Source organism: Mandrillus leucophaeus, unplaced genomic scaffold (assembly GCF_000951045.1).
Source record: "Mandrillus leucophaeus isolate KB7577 unplaced genomic scaffold, Mleu.le_1.0 Scaffold188, whole genome shotgun sequence".
Lineage (NCBI taxonomy): Eukaryota > Metazoa > Chordata > Mammalia > Primates > Cercopithecidae > Mandrillus > Mandrillus leucophaeus.
In genome coordinates this window covers 1320485-1339426 of record NW_012101898.1, presented here as the reverse complement: position 1 = coordinate 1339426, position 18942 = coordinate 1320485, and the positions used below count along the sequence as shown (strand labels likewise).

Below are 18942 nucleotides of genomic sequence, written 5' to 3'. Positions count from 1 at the left end.
TCAAATTTCCTATCTTGACTAGAAACCAGATGCCTGGGGGCTGCAGACGCAGGAATTGAGATTCACAGGGTGCAGTCCATTCAGTTCCGTGGCTGGTGTGCCCTCTCCCCAGCAGCCCCGAGCGTGATCCTCCTGGGGAACACAAGCATTTGGCTGTGGGTGCAGACAGGGCTTGGACTCTGAGCCTGCCTGACCTAATGATTGCATTGCTTCCCTTCCCTCAGGAACGGAGGCTGGACTCCCTGGACGTCGTGGTCTCCCTGCAGCACTACCTGTGGGATCGGCTTCCAGGTGCGGCAGCGCTCCTGCAGCAACCCCACTCCCAGGCACGGGGGCCGGGTGTGCGTGGGACAGAACCGCGAGGAAAGGTACGTGAGCACCCGCCTGCCAGCACCGCCACCCTCACGCTTACTCTCATTCTGGCCAGGTCGGGTTCCCCGCGGTTTTAGTGTTGGATCTACCGTAGCTTATGTGTGGCATCCCTTTCCGCTGAGCCAGTCGTCCTCTTCTTTTCCTGGCAACCTTTAATTTTGATCAAAGCCTCGTTGACAGCATCACTGGGCTGCTCTGGTGCCTACACAGCTGGGTTGGCTCTGGTGAGCAATTGCGAAGGCATTAGAGTCCCCAGGGACCTCTGTGCTGTGTTAGGCTCCTGGAGACTCTGGAAGTACGTCTGCAGGAGACTTATTCTGGTGAGAATTTAACCAGACCGGTCTCAAAGCTTCAGTTCCAAGGAGGACCTAAGAAGGTCCCGGATGCAGACACACGGGCAGGTGCGGTAAGGTTTTCATCGTACTCAGTTAATCCTCTGGAAGGCATGGAAGGGCATATTCAGAAATACCCTCAATGAAGCTGCAGCACAACCCAAATTCAGGATTCTTTTCCACGTGTATTTTGAGCTTTCAGCACATCATGGCGACATTTTGATTTAGTCTTGGATTTAACAATTTGTTTCTTGGTGTAGAATTAGACGTTTGGTTTCAGGCTCAATCTCTGCAATCGTAATCATTGAATCTGTTTTGCAAGATCAATGAATCTGTCTTAATATGCATTAAATATACTATTTATGTTTATTCTAATTTGTCACTATTGGGAAAGAATTCAAGTAGGTAAATTTCATAGTGCTTTCAGAATTCTTATTCAGCTATACTAATATAAATTTGTTGAATGACTTTCAATGCATTTTAATTAAAATGTAGTAGGTTTATATTTGATGACATGAGCTCAGTGGAGCCTCGAATAAAAATATTGTATATAGTTATATGCTATGCATTTAGTATTTATATGAACAGAACCAACAGACTTACTGTTTAGATAGCTCTCCAGTAGGTATTTATTACAACCTAAAATCAACTAAGAAGAATCATTCCTTTCTTTCTTTCAGTGAGTTCCTCACTTGCCAATTAAGATTTCATTCCTTTTGACTAATAGGAAATGAAGATGATTTTTACCAAGCAGGGTTTGTCATTTTTGAAGCAGTCCCTGAGACAGTCTTGTGCAAGCCTGTCATTTTCTAACACCAGTTGATAAGTGGGAAAGCCTATTATGGAAGAATTGTCTCCCTATTATTTCCAAGCCTTGTACAATTTTAAATTGGTTGGAAGTTTCTAAATGCTATACATTGTCATCTAGGACAGGCTGAACATCCCTAATCTGAAAATCTGAAACCCAATATGCTTCAAAATCCAAAACTTTTCCAGTACTGACATGATGTCACAAGTGGCAATTTCCACACTGGTTTTTTGACTTTTGCGGTCAAAATCTTTTGACTGGTGGCAGTCAAAATGCTGTCAAAACTTTGTTTTATGCAAGAAATTATTTAAAATATATAAAACTACATCCAGCCTTTGTGTATATGGTATATTTGATGCATGAATGAATTTTGTATTTAGACTTGGGTCCTATCCCCAAGATATCTCATTATACAGACACCAATATTCCAAAATCTGAAACAATGTGAAATCCAAAACACTAATGGTCCTGAACATTTCAGCTGAGGGATGCTCAACCTGTACAGCCCATCGAGGCAAAGTCACTTCCATCTGTGCAGAGTCTTCCCTAGAGTCAAGGCACCACCACAAACTTAGCATGTGTTATCACCATTCCCAGGCTGATCACTCAGGAAAGAAGAGGCTGATTCACAATGTGGCTGACAGATGTGTATGTTTGCATCCACATAGGATGTTTCATAGAGCAGTGTCTTCAGGAAAAGATGAGGAATAAAGAGGGCAAGTGTGTTTGAGGGACTTACATGTAAAATATTCCTTTTGTACAGAAGAAATGTTCACTTGTAGATTAGCATTTGCTCAATGGGGGAAAACGTGAATTTAAATAAGAGATGGATACTAAGAACAGAGACTATGTAAAATTTTGATAATATTTAAGCTTTTCTCTTGAATAGTCTTTTTAGGGGGCTACTGGGAGCTTAATGAAAATAAGAAAAACCAAGTACCTAAAGTTTCCTCCGTGGTCTTCATAAGCAATAGGTTCTTAGGTGTCTCTGCCATGTTATACGAAAGGTCTCTTCACCTAAGAAATATAAAAGCATTCAGATCCAACAATGGGGATATTTGAGGACTAAACTCAGGAATGAAAGAGGCTATGATCTCCATGGGAGCATACAAAAGACTAAGAACTAGGCATAAGAAATAATAAATTTATATCATATTTATTTGAACACCATCAACCCTCAAGAAATCCTGGGTAGCCACAAGATAATGAATTGATCTTCTCAAAAGATTCCCTAAGTTAATGGTAGGTTTATAGTTAGTGATTTTTCATCTGGGACATCTCCAATATGTAGAATTATTCAATGGGAGCTTTGTTGCAACAAAAATATCAGAAGTATTTACATTATTTTTTTTCTGAAAAATAATGCTAGCTTAATTTTACATGTACTTTAGAACGTACAGACACTTTGTTTTTCTCTTCTGACATTTCCTTGAAAAGATTTTCTGGAGTATCAAGAGCTGAGTAGAAGCACCAACTCCCAGAAAGGCTACTAACAAAAGGAAAAAATGGACCTCTGTAAATATTGTCAAGATGCAAATGTTATTATCTGTGCTAGTTTCCTCCTGCTGTGTAATAGTAGTTCCATAAACTTTGTGGCTCAAAACAACACACATTTCTTTTTGAAAGCTCATAGTCCCGATGGGTCAGGAATTCCTATATGGCTAGCTAGATCCTATGCTTGGGGACTCAGCAGGCTTCAATCAAAACATGGGACAGAGCTGTGGTCTCATCTGAGGCTCCACTGGGGAAAGATTCACTTCCAATATCATGTGGTTGTTGTTTGTATTCAGTTCTTTGTGGGCTGTCAAACTGCAGACCTCAATTCCTTACATAGTTGTTATCCAGAGATCACTCTCAGTTTCTTGCCAAGTGATCTTTCCTGGTGTTGTCACTTGCCTTTTAAAATCCAGCAAGAAAGACAGTCTCCTTGCAAGACAGGCATTACAAACTTTTGTAACATAATCACAAAAGTGACATCTCACCCTTTTGCCATATTCTGTTGGTCGGAAATAAGACACAGGCCTCCACAACTTAGAGGAGGTGATGACACAGGGTATGAATATCAGGAGGCAGAGCTCACTAGGGTTACCATAAAGTCTGTCTTCCAGAGTTGATTCATTTCTGTTCAAAAAGGCAGTAGGTGGTGTGGGGTGATGGAAATTATAAAGGAATCACCGTTCCATATAAATTATGAAATCTAGCTGAGCAAGTGTTGGGAGTTGCTTAATTAAGTTCAAGGAATGGGCATAATGTTTTATGGTTCTTGACTCTGCCTTCTGGGCTGTTAATTATACTTCCTGAATCAGGCTTTCTTTTTCATGAAGAGAGCATGTGCTTGTAGCTAGTTAGTTTTGTCAGCTTCCTTCCTGTCAGTAGAATGTGTAGGGTTTCCAGCAGCCTTTCATGGGTATTTTCTCTGTCCCTTTCCATCCAAGCTGCTGGTATCTTTGTGGAAGTAAGTTTCTGAAAAACATTATGAGTCTTCAATGGATTTCCACAAGGTTTACTCCACTAAACAAAAGCTACATTCACAGACCTTTTTGAGTTAGCCCTTCTCTACCTTGGGGTGCTGCTGAGATGGCTGAGAGACAACACCCTCCAGCTCACTAGAGGTGATCTGATGCAGTTGAGAGGATCTGTGAGGCACACACTTGCTCTAGAAAGGACTCTGTGTAACTAAATACTACTCCAATTCTTTCATCTTTCTGAGGTTGCAATAAAAGGTTTTATAGTCACTACCTCAGCTTTTACTGTTCCAACCTTCCCTAACAGTACTTGAAAGGACTGTGAAAGATATTTTATATTTTTTGCATCATTTTTCATTAAAAGTGAATGATTTCCAAAATCATCCAGTCCCTATTCTTTTAGTTTAATAATCCATTCCTCAGTCTTTCTTTCTTCACCTACATTTTACTGTAAGCAGCATGAAGAGACCAAGCAGTACCTTCAACACTTTGCTTGGAAATTTCCTTAGTTATGTAACTCAACTTAGGTGTTTTGCCTTTCATACTACCATAGGTAACAATTTTGGCAGCTTTTACCCATTGTGTAATGCGATTCTCCCTTTTTCCAGTTCCTGATAATATATTCCTGTTTACTTTTTAAGTTTTTATTGTGGTTTTACACACACACACACACACACACACGAAAAACATAAATTTGCCACTTAATCATTATTAAGTGTGTAATTCAGTGACATTATTTACATTCACATTATTGTATAACCATAATTACTATTTCCAAAACTTTTTATCACCCGAAACATAAACTCTGTAATTGTTAAGCAATAATAACAATTCCTTATTCCACCCTCCTGCCAATGCCTGGTAACCTCTAATTTATATTCTGTCTCTACTAATTTGCCTCTTATAGATATGTCACATAAGTGGAATCCTATAGTATTTGCAATTTTGTATCTGTCTTGTTTCACTTAGCATAATGTTCAAGGTTCCTTCATGTTGTAGCATGTGTCAGAACTTTATTCCTTTTGTAAAGTTAAATAAGATTCAGTTGTATGGCTATCCCGCATTTTGTTTATCCATTTTTTTTTCATCAGTGGACACTTGGTTTATTTTCATCTTTTGACTATTGTCAATGCTGTACTGAATATTGGCATATGAGTATCTTTTTAAGTCCCTGTTTTAATTGTTTTCTGAATACTGTATATCTAGGAGTGAAATTGCTGCAGTGTATGTTAATTCTATGTTTATCTTTTTGAAGAAACACCATGCTGCTTTCTAAGGGGACTTCACCAATATTCATTCCCACCAGCAATGTATGGGAGTTCCAATTTCTTTGCTTTTTTTTTTTTTTTTTTTTTTTGAGACGGAGTCTCGCTCTGTCGCCCAGGCTGGAGTGCAGTGGCGCAATCTCGGCTCACTGCAAGCTCCGCCTCCCGGGTTCACGCCATTCTCCTGCCTCAGCCTCCCGAGTAGCTGGGACTACAGGCGCCCGCCACCGTGCCCGGCTAATTTTTTCTATTTTTAGTAGAGACGGGGTTTCACCATGGTCTCGATCTCCTGACCTTGTGATCCGCCCGCCTCGGCCTCCCAAAGTGCTGGGATTACAGGCGTGAGCCACCGCGCCCGGCCTCTTTGCATTCTTGTTACTTTTTTTTCTTTAATTTTAGCCATCCTAGTAGGTATGAACTGGTATCTCATTGTGGTTTTGATTTGAATTTCCTTAGTGACTAATAATGTTGAGCATCTTCTCATATGCTTAGTGGACATTAGTGTATCTTATTTATAGAAATGTCTATTCAAATATTTTGCCTGTTTTTCTAATTGTGTTTTTGTCTTTTTCAATAACTAATTTATTTTTGACAAAATTTGTAAACATTTATCATGTACAAAATGTTGTTTAAAATATGAATACATTATGGATGGCTAAATTGAACCAATTGGCACGTGCATCATGTCACATATTTTTCTTTGTTGTGTGTGTAGTGGAAAGGTTGTCTTTTTTGATGTTCAGTTTTAGTTCTTTATCCCATTTTCCTCTAAACCCTTACTGGCTGTGTCTTTTAACTTCAGATTTCTACTAATGGATGATTCAAGGTGATTTAGATTTTCTTTAATGTGCTCCTCAAAATTATTCTGCTTCCTGCCATTCCCTGGTCTCAAAGCCAGTTTCACATTTTAACCTCTTACAGTAGCACCACACTCCGACGTACCATGGTCTGTTTTAATAGTTGTATAATAACATTACCACAGACTTAGGCATTTGAAGCACCAGGTGTTTATTTGCTCATGGTGTCTGTGAGTTTCGTAGACTGGGCACAACTTCAGGTTCTCACAAGGCTGTGATCAACATAGAGGCCCTGACTGTGATGTCATTGGGGCTCAGCTAGAGAAAGACCTGCCCCCAAGATCATGTTGTTGTTGGCAGCCTTCAGTTCCTTGTGGGATGTCAGACTGAGGGCCTCAGTTTCTTGATGGCTGTTAGCTGGAGGCTGCCCTCAAATCCTTGACAACTGGGTCCTTCTCACCTTTTTACTTGCTTCCTCAAAGCCAATAAGGGAGAAAGTTTTCTTGCAATAAGGACATTACAATCTATGCAACATAATGACAGAAGTGACATTCCAAAATCTTTCACATATTCTGTTGGTTAGAAGCCAGTGACAGGTCCCACTCACAGTCAATAGGAGGAGATTACACAAGGTGTGAATTCTAGGAGCTGGGGATCACGGGGACCATGATAGAGCCTGTCCAATGCGTTCTCAAAGTTAAGAGTCCCAGGGCTCAGTGGTTTTTATTATGTGATTATTTGTCTTCATTGGTATATTTGCTGAATCCTGTGGTGAGGCAAACTGATGTTCTTCACAAGTTATTTTTCTTCCTAAATGGCTTGAATTAAATATTATGGTAGATTTAATGTACATGCAGTTTCTCTGTTGACATAAAAATTTAATTATAGCAGTATGGCCCAGTAGAGGGCTCATCATTTAGAGTGAAGCAAGGAGAACATAGTTCAGAAGAGGCCCTGATTGGTTCAGGTTAACAAAGATTGCAGTGAGCAACTAGCATGGATCTAACCAGAATGGAATATAATTTATGCAATTTATAATTTGTAACAGAAAGCACAATTTATTGCATGATATAGTGCTGAGAATCTAGTCCATATGGAATTATAAAAGGTCATTATTTTCATAAGAGACTAGATTTGTGATTTTAAAAAGTGGATAATTTATAGAAAAACAGTGCTGGGACATCAATTGACTTTTAAATACAAAATGAGAATAAGCAGTCATGGGCAAAATTGAAATCTTAATTATTAATGCATCATGAGATGCATCTGTGACTTGCAATGCTTTAACATAGTAGAGACACTCAAGAGCCATTTGGAAAACATTGTAGCTCATTATTTGCTAAAAGTCAGCAGCGTGTTGGGGACTAGAGAAAGGACACCAACTGCTGGCCCATTGTGTAGATATTTTATCCACAATTAATTTTAAAAACGCTTAACCAGCAGAGATGCCAAGGTAACTGACTTCCAACCTCGTTGTTTTTTGTATAGCTTCATAAGAGGGGCTTCTCTCAGGAGCGTGAGTAAGTTGGGGTGGGGGCAGGGAGCGGGTCAGAGGAAATGCTTTCTCACAATTGTGGAAGATCCATACTTACAGGCTTCCAAGGACTTTGCCTCTGAGCAGTCTCTTCCAGGGTGAATTCCTAAGTGAAAACCCAGACACAAAGACACAGAGCTAGCCTAACAATTTCTATTTCCCTCTGACCCCTCTCACTGGGGAGGCTGCGATTTCAGAGGGTGACGCCCCAGCAGATCCTGGTGTGGCTTGTTTCGTGGACTACTATAGCAGAAAGAGAAAAAAACAAGGCAGGTTATTGACAACCTTAAAATGCAGCTCAGTAGACAATTTATTAACACTGGCTGAAAGTTCCAGGCACAGGTTACCCTGCAGTAGATTTTTACAATAATAACATGCTGAGCATTTTCAGAGGTGGCCTGCTGTCAGCAAATAAGAGAAAGGATTTGTGCACTATGGTTTATTTTGCTTTGGGGAAATGGTAGCTCAGCTGCTGTGCTTTTTATTAAAAGTTAAGGGCCTTATACACATTTTTAGTAAGGTTTCCCTCTGCCTTCCATACCCATTTTTTTGTTGTTGTTTTTTAGGAGGGGGGTTGTTGAAAGCTGAAATTAGGATCAAGTTTTCTAAGAAGTCCATGCCTTTTAAATGCCAGTGAATCCGCTTAGAAATGGAGATGGCCTACTTCTCCTTCTACCCACAGTGATCTACACATAGATATTTTAACTAAATGCTGAGAGTTCTGATATTCTGAGTTTTCTTGATTTCCTCAAAATATGTTCTCTAAACAAATGTCAATTTTCTCCTGGAATACTCCATGAACCAACACACATATTAATGTTTACTTGTTGGAACTCGACACATTTGCACGTACTTCCTAAGATCAAATGATTTTCATCTGTTGTATTGTCACATTTGTCTTGTCTCTCCTATCTGGAGGCCATGATCTCTTAATTGGAAGGTCCTTTCCCTTCCCCTACTACATGTAGGAATGTCCAGTGGCCCTGAGCTCTGAGAATCAAACCCTGGGAGACTATAGTTACCATCTAAAGAGGAAAACCTTACGTTTCTGTGTTATCTTAAATGTGGAAAACATAAGCAAGAGTGATAACTGTTCAGTTCCATTGGCTATGCTCAAAAATGTAAGTTTAGACAAACTAAACTGCTTGCCCAATTGATTCTTGACTCTCTGGAGGTTCCTTCACCCACTGTATATCACCTCTCTGTCCCTGGAAGTAAGAGTGTCTTCTGCCTTCCACTTTCAGTTACAAGGCTGACTTTGGACTCCCCTGTTTTGTTTTGTTTTCTTTACAGTCACACAGTTGCCATATTGTTCTTTAACTATACCAAGCTCCATCTCCACCACTTCTTCCCCTTCTTTCCAACACCACTGTAGTTTTTGTTCTAGGTTGGAGTATCTCTCATTTGAATTGTTGCAATCCAGTGTCCTCTAGTTGCTGTTTGTTCTATGGGCTCTTCCTGCTGCTAAACTGCCCTGTCTGGGGAGATGCAGACCCCATACTGAAATATGAGGAGCTCCTTGAATCTCAGGGACTCCAGAGCATAGTCAAATGAAGCACCAGTCCTGGAGATAAGTCTGCCATCTAACTCTCATGGAGTTATTTTGTCTCTGGAGCTCTGTGGAACTTTCCTGATTTCTCATAAAGTTCCAGTTTTCTACTGTATTTGGTAAAGACAGATCATCCCACTCCCTGTTGCCTTTTTCTGTTTTGTTCTTCTCAATGACCTTTCATGCGTAGAATTCCATTTCTACCTTCCATTATTTTTCAAAACGCTGGCAGGGGTTCAGTTGCCCCATCCTGTTGGCACCCCTCAGCTTGACCTTGTTTTCTGCTTTTCACACTGTCTCTGTTCCTGAAGCCCTCACATTCTCCATGAAATTTTTCTGGTTTGACAGGAAAACAGTTCTATCTTACCAGCATTTACTGTCGGGAAACTACACTCTCCAAACTTATTTTCCTGGTGGCTGGCTACCATTTGCCCTTATTTTCAGTTCTGTAAAAGCATTTACTTCTGCATAAATAATTACAGTAATGCCACTGTGTATTAAGATAGTTTTGCACATCCTGAGCTGTGTTCATACCCCTGTGTTTCTCTTCAACTGTGAACGCCTGTGATCAGGAAGCCCCCTGCAATTCCTCTTGCATAGGCCCTGCAGGATTAAGTCTTTATTAATATTGATGACAATAAAGGTGTCTGACTTATGCCAGCAGATGGGAACCTTTGCCTCTTGTTTCTTAAGGCAGATGGCCTGGCAAGAGAGGAGGACATGAGAAAAAGTTGTGCATTCTAGTATTCTCTAGAAGGTAAATTTGGGAATTTGGGCTTCGTAGATGGACTATTAATCGCCGAGTGTGTCTCGCTGCATTTGCTGCTGTTCAGAGTAACCTCTTCCTTTCTATGATCTGTAATCTGTAGAATGCCAGGCTGTTTCCTTTTCGTTTTTTGTTTGTTTGGTTTCCTCACTTCACTTCATTTCACTTGCAGTGTTAAAAATTGAAGAGAAATGTGACTCATGATAAGGATAAAGGAGGCTTTGGCTATTTGGCTGACATTTGGCAAAATATGTAGAAGTATAGAAGTGTATTCAAACACTAAAAACTTGAACTAATGTTTGTAAAGCTATAATAATTCAATTCTTTTTGAATAATGAGTGGTCTTTTAAATTGTTTGGCATTATTCTGAGAGCCTACAAATAAATTTAAAAGTAGAACAGCCTAAGCAATATATAGCATGGGCCTTCATGCTAATCCCATGCTTTAACTTTTCTTTAGCTTATCCTAATAGAACTATGGGCTGATTTGATTCAAGAATGAGAAAGGGATTCCAAAGTAAAGCTATGCTGACTTTGTATTTGTAATCTGCTTTATCTTTCAATGTTTATGTTCAGAAGATAAATGCCCTACCTAGATATTTTCTGTATACTCTTATTTTTGGGTGTCTGTTTGAAGGGTTTTGTTTGTTTTTCCTTTAATTGGCTGCACAGGAAGATCCATCCTGCATTGTGAGTTTAGCATTTTCTTCACTGTCTGCCGCGCATCCCATTGTCTGTGCACACACAGCATGGCCAGCACCACATCTGCCTTCTGTATGGTGCAACTGCTCAAAATACAAAAAGCTCCCCCACGCAGAGCATGCCCATGGGTTCAACATCTGCCGCAGGGATGGAGATGGAAACGTTGGTGGTTTCAAGTGGCACTAATTAGTTTCCTTTTTCTTTCGGTTTCCTCATTACAGGTACTGCAATGAACATTTGCTATGTCCCCCACACATGTTCTGGACAGGCTGGGGTCCTTGGGAACGGTGCACAGCCCAGTGCGGGGGTGGCATTCAAGCTCGCCGCAGGACCTGTGAGAATGGGCCTGACTGTGCAGGCTGCAATGTGGTGAGTAGCCTCCTTCTCACACCCAGCTCACAATCCAGAACCAGGAATTCAGACTCAATACACACAAAATGCTCTGCACGCACTAGAGGTTCTGCAAACAATAAATGTTCTGCACACACTAGGGGTTCTGCACATACTTGGTACACTGCGAACACTAAGTGGTCTCACACACCAGGTGCTCTGTACATGCCAGAAGCTCTGCACACACTTTATGCTCTCCAGATACTAAATGCTCTATAAATATGACATGTCCAGACGCTGGATGCTCCCCCTACAATAGATGCTTTGAAGGTATTAGGTCCTCTCACACACTGGATCTTCTGCAAACATTAGATTCTTGGCAGACACTAGATGTTCTGCAAACACTAAGTGCTCTGTAAACACAACATGGTCAAGCACTAGATTGCAAAATCATGCAAGTTTTTCAATTTAATTAGAATATCTGGTGAAAATACTGGAAATTCAGAGTAGCTTGGAGGCTTCGTGAATTAAATATTCACACATGGGATCAACTATCCCAGGAGTTTTTCTGTTCTGATTTCTGAGTGACAAGCCTTCAGCCTGCTTGTATATGGACACTCTATTTGGTTTGGGACATGGAATATTATTCCATGCCAGGCCTACACCAAGGTATAGAACACTGTGGGATGAACCAGATACACCCTGGGGACTGAGAAACTATATGGAGCCATTGTTAGAGCAAGTTGGTGCCAATGCAGAGAGAATAAAAAAATCTGCCTTTGCAGTTTATGTTTCTTTTAACACTTTAAACTGTCAAACAAAATTTCACTTGGGCAGGCTCTTTTCAAAAGGCTTACTTTGGCTCTTCCTGCTTCTTCTGTAAGAGTAACAGCATTTTCCCTCACTTGCCTGCCCCTGGTGCTGGCTCCACAGAGTGGACACAGACAGTAGCAAAAGTTTTGATGGAGAAGCTCAGCACGAGAAGGTCTAGCTGAATTCCTTCCTCACTGATCTTTCCGGTTGGCCTTTGCAGCCTCTTTATCCTTTGGTTCGTGAGGCTGAGCAATGTTTATATGCTGCTGTAAAGCCTGCTTTTGTGACATGCAAAAACCACATAGCCGAGATATGCTTGGGAAATTCAGAGACAGGAAGAGGGTTATGAGGTGCTTTGTCAGATATTACACCAGACCCAAGGAGATTTCTGTTATTGGAAATTACAATTAGATTTCTTCCTCTTCACACTGGAAAAGATATTGTCATAACTCTCATATAATCTAGTACTTATTATAAAGACAGTTCTTTCCAGATCAGCCTGAACTAACTGTAGACTATGAGAAATCTTCATTAAGATATATATTTATTGATATTTCAGATGCTGACATTTAAAACTATTTATCTTAAATAATTTTAAAATGGCAAATTTATGAACACTCACATGTTCTAGAAAAACCATTCAAATGGGGTAACTTTCTGTTTTGCTGAAGAATGTCATGTTTTGTTCCTGGTGGCATGATGTGTGCCCACTGAGGTCTGCATTGCCATGTCGAGGTTTGTCTCATTTGCTGGGAAACCACAGGAATGGATGATCTGGGTTGATCTCACACCTTAGTTTCTAAATATATTGCAGTGTGAAAAATTCAGAAAACAGTCCACATCATTAATTTTCTCATTGTTAATTGACTTTTATAGTTACCTTCAAATATAGCTTAATGAACGAAAAAATTATATTAAGCAAGAATGTAGCACTTTTATGTAGTTACTGTAATATGTGTGTATGTGTGACATACATCTGATTTTAAATGTAAACATTGAAGGTCTTTCTAAAATATCAATGTATTTATTGCTTTATTACAGAATTACAGTTCATGAAACAAATGTAACTGCTGCTTTCAAACCCAGAAAAATACATATGTCTCCAAAGAGACTATTGTCACTTTTTAGCAAATTTAAGGGATTGTTTTTCTTTTTGTTTTTACCACCAAACTTAGCCTTTGGGTAGTCTACTTCTAGGAAGGTGTTATTGCGGCAATGAGGAGCAATCTACTTCTCATTGGTAGAAGTCTATTTATTTTTCTTCTGACGTGGCTTCTCCCATGCTTTTTGGTTTCTGTCTGTCCTAAGGCAGGAATGCCAGCTCACACCAATTGAGGAATGCAAGCAGTAGAGAGGAAGGACTCAGTTTCTTTGGATTGTTTGCAGGATCTATACTATCAGTTGAATTCCTAAGACGTTGATTTAAAAATGATAGTTACCTAGCTAAAGCAACATTTTTGGTCTTCATATTCTAGCTGCGGTTCATAAATCTTTGGCCACAAAGGGTTTGGCTTTTATTGAGTTCTAATATCAAGATAGTAGCGCTAAGTATAAAAAAAGTATTGATTTTTGAGTCATGAAGTGACCATCTGCTTGCCAGTGTGTGACTGGATAAGAAGAGGTGACACTTCTGAGTCTCAGCATCATCCTTGGAGAAGGTGGTGATGGTTTTTCCTACCCAGAGCTCCTGTATCAAGGAGGGCGCCATCCGTAAGGTCTGGCAGGTCTCACGTTTGAGTGCTCCTTCCTAGTCTCATTTCTTTCATTGTTTTCCATGGGCTTCAGCTGCTTCTCTGAACTCCATCTTATTAAAAATGGGAGTCAGCTAGTGAAATGTCATTTACACAATACAGAACATGTTTGTGGAAAGTATAACAACCTGAATTTCCTGATTATTATAACAGCTTATAGAAAAAGAAAGAATTGATTATTTCAAGTTCAAGTATGCATCGGTTAGAAAAGACTCAAGAATCTTTGCTTCTGCCAATACTTTAAAGCTGAAATTTCATGAAAGGATTTTCCCAGCTTCACTTGTGAAATTTCTATGTCCTTGTCTTAGACTAAGTCACCAAGCCTTTATCTGAATCTCAATAAAGAGGCAGTGAAGGACCCTTGCCAAGAGCTATTAGTTCTCTCCACGAATCCCTACTTGTAAGTTGCTCAATGTCGAAAGCTTGGGTAACTCCGGAGCCTTGGGTTAGTTTGGGGAGCTTATTGACAGACACAGATGGAGGAGCTGGATCTTGTGTTGTCACTTTGTGAACTTGAGATACACTCACTGCCCTCTGGGCTTCTGTCTTGCTCTGCAAAATGCAGGGCCAGACCCTGAAATTGATGATTCTGTGACCCTGGCCTTCCTTCTCTGGACCCTGACCCTGGCATTCCTTCTTTAGACCCTGGGGCACATGTGTTCCACTGATTGAGGGACCACTTCTAGCAAATGTCCCTCCCTGGTGGCTGATAGCTCCGATGAGCTCAGAATGAGACACTTAAAAAACAGATGCTTACTCCCCACTTCCAAGTAGGCTAAACCCATAGCAGCCTGGGGTCCTCTGGTCCTTGCTGCTGCTCCCCAGGTCTGTGTCTCAGCCCCTCATGCCTGTGACTTCACCGAGTGGGTGGGAGGAGCAGGATGGTGGGTCAGAGGGGCTCTGCCTCTGAGTCACTGTGAGATTTGACCTGCTGTTCTACTTCTCCACACGGTGGTTTTCAAATGAAATATGAAGCATGAACACTTGAATGACAAAGCTGTTTAGAAGATTACATATAGTACCTAATATTTCTATATATCCTAGCCCAGTGCCAAGTCTAACATAGACATTTATAAAATAGAAATGATTATCACCGTCATATGTGTGTTTCCTTTTCACCCTGTTTTGACAATAGTAACTGTAACAATTCTTGTTGGATGAAGCTTTGCAAATCCCGACTTACTAGGTGATGTCAAATTAAATATTGAAATTAAGTTATAACTACACATACTGGAGTTAATATTTAATGATAGCCCAAAATCCTGTATTACATCATAAAATAACTTTTGTTGAGTGCCTACTACATGCCATGCACTACACTAAGAGTAATTAAAATTTATTATGTTTATTCTCTCTGTATCCCTGCAAGGCAGTTTTCATTATTACCTCTGCTTGGAGATGGAAAAAATCAGCCTGAGAAAGATTAATGAACTTGCCCAGTAGCAAGTTGCCAGTGGGGGACTGGACCAGCATTTGAGAACTGGTCCTCTGGGCACAAATAGAATTTAATAGCACAACTCCATTTGCATAATTTATTTGCCCAATGTTAAGTGATAAATGATAAGCCTTACTTTTCTTTACTCCTATTTAGGTTGAAGTGTAGCTTAAAAGAAAGAGGAGCTTTTTGTCTTTCTATAGCTCTTCTCTTGATTTACATTCTTGATTTTTATCATATTGTGATCATTTTAGCCAACCATAAGAGTACTATTAGGAGATCATTCTGAGCATAGGAATTAATCGAAGATAAACTCATAACACAAATCTTAACTCTACATTTTGGCTGAAAATTACGACACATGAAAGGAAGAAAGATATAAAATATTATTTTGTATACGTAGAATTAGTTCTTAAATTGATGCAACTCAAAATTTCCTCAAAGGTTTAGCAGATTTAAATTACTTTTTTGCTATGTCAGAGCTAAAGACAGCGTCAGATACAGCAAAAAATAATTTACAAAGAACAACAGACTTAGTATTTCCAGCACTATATTTCTTACTGAAATATCATGTAAAGTATGAAACAATTGACCAAAAGCTATGATTTAAGAGAGCAACAGGAAGCATAGGGTAGATATTTATTTCCTAGATACAAAGGAACCAGACCACAGAAAGCCTGGAAAGGTCAAGAAGAAAGACATTATAATCAATATATGCTGTCAAAAGGGATTCTGTGAGGGTCAATCAGAGTTGATATAACACACTAACATTTGTTTGTGTCAAATAATGGCACAAGGGATAATCTTCAGAGCAAATGAAACCTGACCATTGGAAGTTTAAAGAGGTTGTGACATATGAAAATAATGACAGACATTACAAAATACCACATTTTTCTGTAGCACATTAGGGTCTGCAGAATGCTTTGGGGAAGGTCGTCACGTGTTTTCCTGATTTTCCAAATGAGAAAGTCAAGACCTATAGAAAACCGGTTAGGTACCCAAAAACCCTGCAGCTGGACACAGCAAGACCCCGGATCCAGGTCTTTCCACTCAGGGGTCCTGAGACAATCCAGGATGCTGTATCTCCCTCAGGAAGTACAGGAACAAGAACAGTGAAATTAATGGGAAAGATCTAATACCTCATACCCATGAAACAAGACCATTCAAAAGCCCCAAACAGGCATATTTTCTATTTGTTGTAGCTCCAGTCGTATTTCTCAGCAGTCTCAGCTGTATTTGCCTCTGGCCAGTAATGTGTGTGTAAGCCCAACTTTAAACAACCTCACTAATACGACAAAAACTATTTGAGGCTCACATGTTACGCACTTTTTAAAAAGTATGAGCTGCATGTAGCCTCATCTGCCTAATATTGCTGCTTTTATTCAGAATTAGGGTTCTGAATCCATGTTCAGGATTTTTCTACAAACCACATGCTTGTTGTAAATATTTTTGTATAAATTTTAATTATTATATTGTTCTTAATTGGTGATATCTAAAGCAAACTGTAGATGATTTTTGTAGTTTCATTTCGAGAAATGTTTTAGTTTTAACTTACGACAATGCTAGTGTTTTCGTAAGTATAAATAATTTAATGGTATAAAAACTGTATTTTTCAGGATCTATTTTGTAAAACATTTTCTGAGCATCTTTGTCGTATATCTGACTAGACTCTGATAGAATTTTGATTTCTGGGATAATTTTATCTGTAAGTTTCCTATTTGACTGGTATCAGGTGAGCAGCATCTTAATACTCCATGGACAATGTTTTCCTGTGGGTTTTAGAAATACTCATTTCCCGTCTTCCTAGACTGTAAAAAATTATATCTCCTTCCCCATTTAATTTTTAGTACTAAAGTATTTTCAAGAGCGTAACAACCTCCGCAGTGGTATGTACTTTTATTCAAGTGAGACAGCTGGCACTTCCTTTTGTCAAAAAATATACAGGAAAGGTAGCCTGAGAGAGATGATTGACATTTGTACAATTGAACAAGCTGTTTTAAAATTGGCTGCTTGTTTATTTGTAATCGTTAGTTTCCTTTGTATTCATATTTGGTGTGTCCTCATTTTTGAACAGTGGCTTCCTGGAGATTCATAGTCCTGCCTTAGATGGCAGGCGGGTTGTTATGAAGAGATACATGAAAAGTGCCCTCCTTATTCACTTATTTTTGTTTATTTGGTTATGTTTGGGCAATGTCATCCCACCATATACTAAGCTGTGGATACTTGAACATTACGGCTCACATTAAATTATATGTGTTTGTTAAAGGATTGTTATTTTACTTTGGGCCTGGAACCATTTCCAAAAGTTCATTTGCTGCCCTTAACAATACCCCTGAAACCTCACTGATGCCGACCCTATGTGAATAGTAAGGTATTCATACAGACTACTGTTGAATAGGATACTGGTGCAGACCCTATACAGATAGTTGGCTGTTTGTATGGCCTACTTATTGATGTGGCTGGAAGCTGTTCTTACGTTAAAAAGCCAGTGGACCTGGATTAGATACAACTCAGTTTATCCATTGTTCATGAAAATACCATTTTATAATCCTAGAAAGGAAATTTTCTAAAATAAAGTTTAAGAAATACATAAAATAGTTGACTCTAACTCCACTGAAAGCATGCAGAATTTTTATAGATAAAAATAATATTCTTCATCACCATCATCATCTGTCATTATAATTTTACATGCCAGGTATCATTTAAAGTACTTCTTAGGGAATTGGTGAGGAATTCCTCCCAACAATCCAATGACGTAGTATTGTTATTAGCATAACCGACTTATAGATGTAGAAATTGGAGCAAAGAGGCGAGATGGCCCAGCCTGTAGGAAGTGCTGCCAGCCTCAAAGCCAGGCATTTGTAATGGTGGCCTGCTTGTTCCCCATTACACTGTGTGGCCTCATCTAATCTTTGATAAGTAATTGAAAAGGTTAAAGACTGTAGTTTTCATAAGATTAACTTGAACACTAATGAGCTGATAGAGGTTTGTTGTATCCAGCTAAATATGACCCATACGAGATTTGATAAAGTGAATGGTTCTAACTATTAATAGTTAGCAAACAGTTAATCACTTATTGAGACAACCCCTGGTGGCTTCAGAATGTGCATGCAACTGAGGGTCCAGAAGAACGCAAGAAACCTTGGGGAAGCCCTAGATATCCAGATGCATCTGAGGAGTGATGCCCATCTTTCTCCTTTTTTTTTTTTTTTTTCACTTTCTCCCCCAAAAGCACTGCATACAGTTGTGCAGGTTGTGCACTGCAGAATTCCAAAGGGAGTGTTAAATCTTATGAAGATGTGAGTAGCACTTCTGAAAAAGGGCAGCGCACCCTGGCTGCCACGCTGGCCCTGAACTGAGTGCATACAAACTCAGTGTGTTCTTCAAAGCCTCAGAGACATATAGGATCCCAACCTTTATTTTGGACTACATTCTTCATCATGGGAATATGAGCTGAGAGGGACAAGTCTGGCATCATAGCTTGACCCCTGTTTAAAGTAGATTTTGAGACAAGACAAGGGCTTAGGATAGGTGGTTTTATATATAAGTCGACAGCAGCAGGTGGGGAGCATGAGGGGGTAAGGCAGGAAAGAGGGAAAAGCTCCTATTAGGGTTTGTCACCAAGATCACTGCTGTGGGCAGCAGAACTGATTTTCTGAGAAGCCTGCAGATGCCTCTCGGGAATGTGCCACCTTCACAGCTACCATTGGATGAGGATGCACCCAGGCTGCACCTTCACTAACCCAGCAGTCTCCTGGGGCTTCAGAGAAGACTCCTAACATGGAAAGCCACAGGAAGGAAGGCGTGTGCCCCAGGTGGATGTGTCTGGCAGAGTACTGACCACCACATTGCCCACAGCTGGGCCACAGAAGGCTGAGGGGCTGTGCGGCCCCAAAAGCACATACTACTCCTGGGTTTGTGACAACAAATCCTGACCACGCTAGAACGGACCAATGAGAAAAGGATTTCTGAGGCTACAGTCCAATAATTGGGGTTAAACAGAATCTGGGACTCTCCTGCCTTA

At 39.9% G+C, this 18942-nt stretch overlaps 1 protein-coding gene across 1 annotated transcript in view; it reads left to right on the top strand.

Moving 5' to 3' along the window:
* Positions 1-18942, top strand: part of SEMA5A (sema domain, seven thrombospondin repeats (type 1 and type 1-like), transmembrane domain (TM) and short cytoplasmic domain, (semaphorin) 5A) — a 372837-nt gene that overhangs the window by 278869 nt on the left and 75026 nt on the right. The window contains exons 14-15 of the mRNA XM_011978059.1: positions 225-368; positions 10811-10958. Coding sequence (XP_011833449.1) covers positions 225-368; positions 10811-10958 — 292 coding nt within the window. The remainder of the gene's footprint in view (positions 1-224; positions 369-10810; positions 10959-18942) is intronic.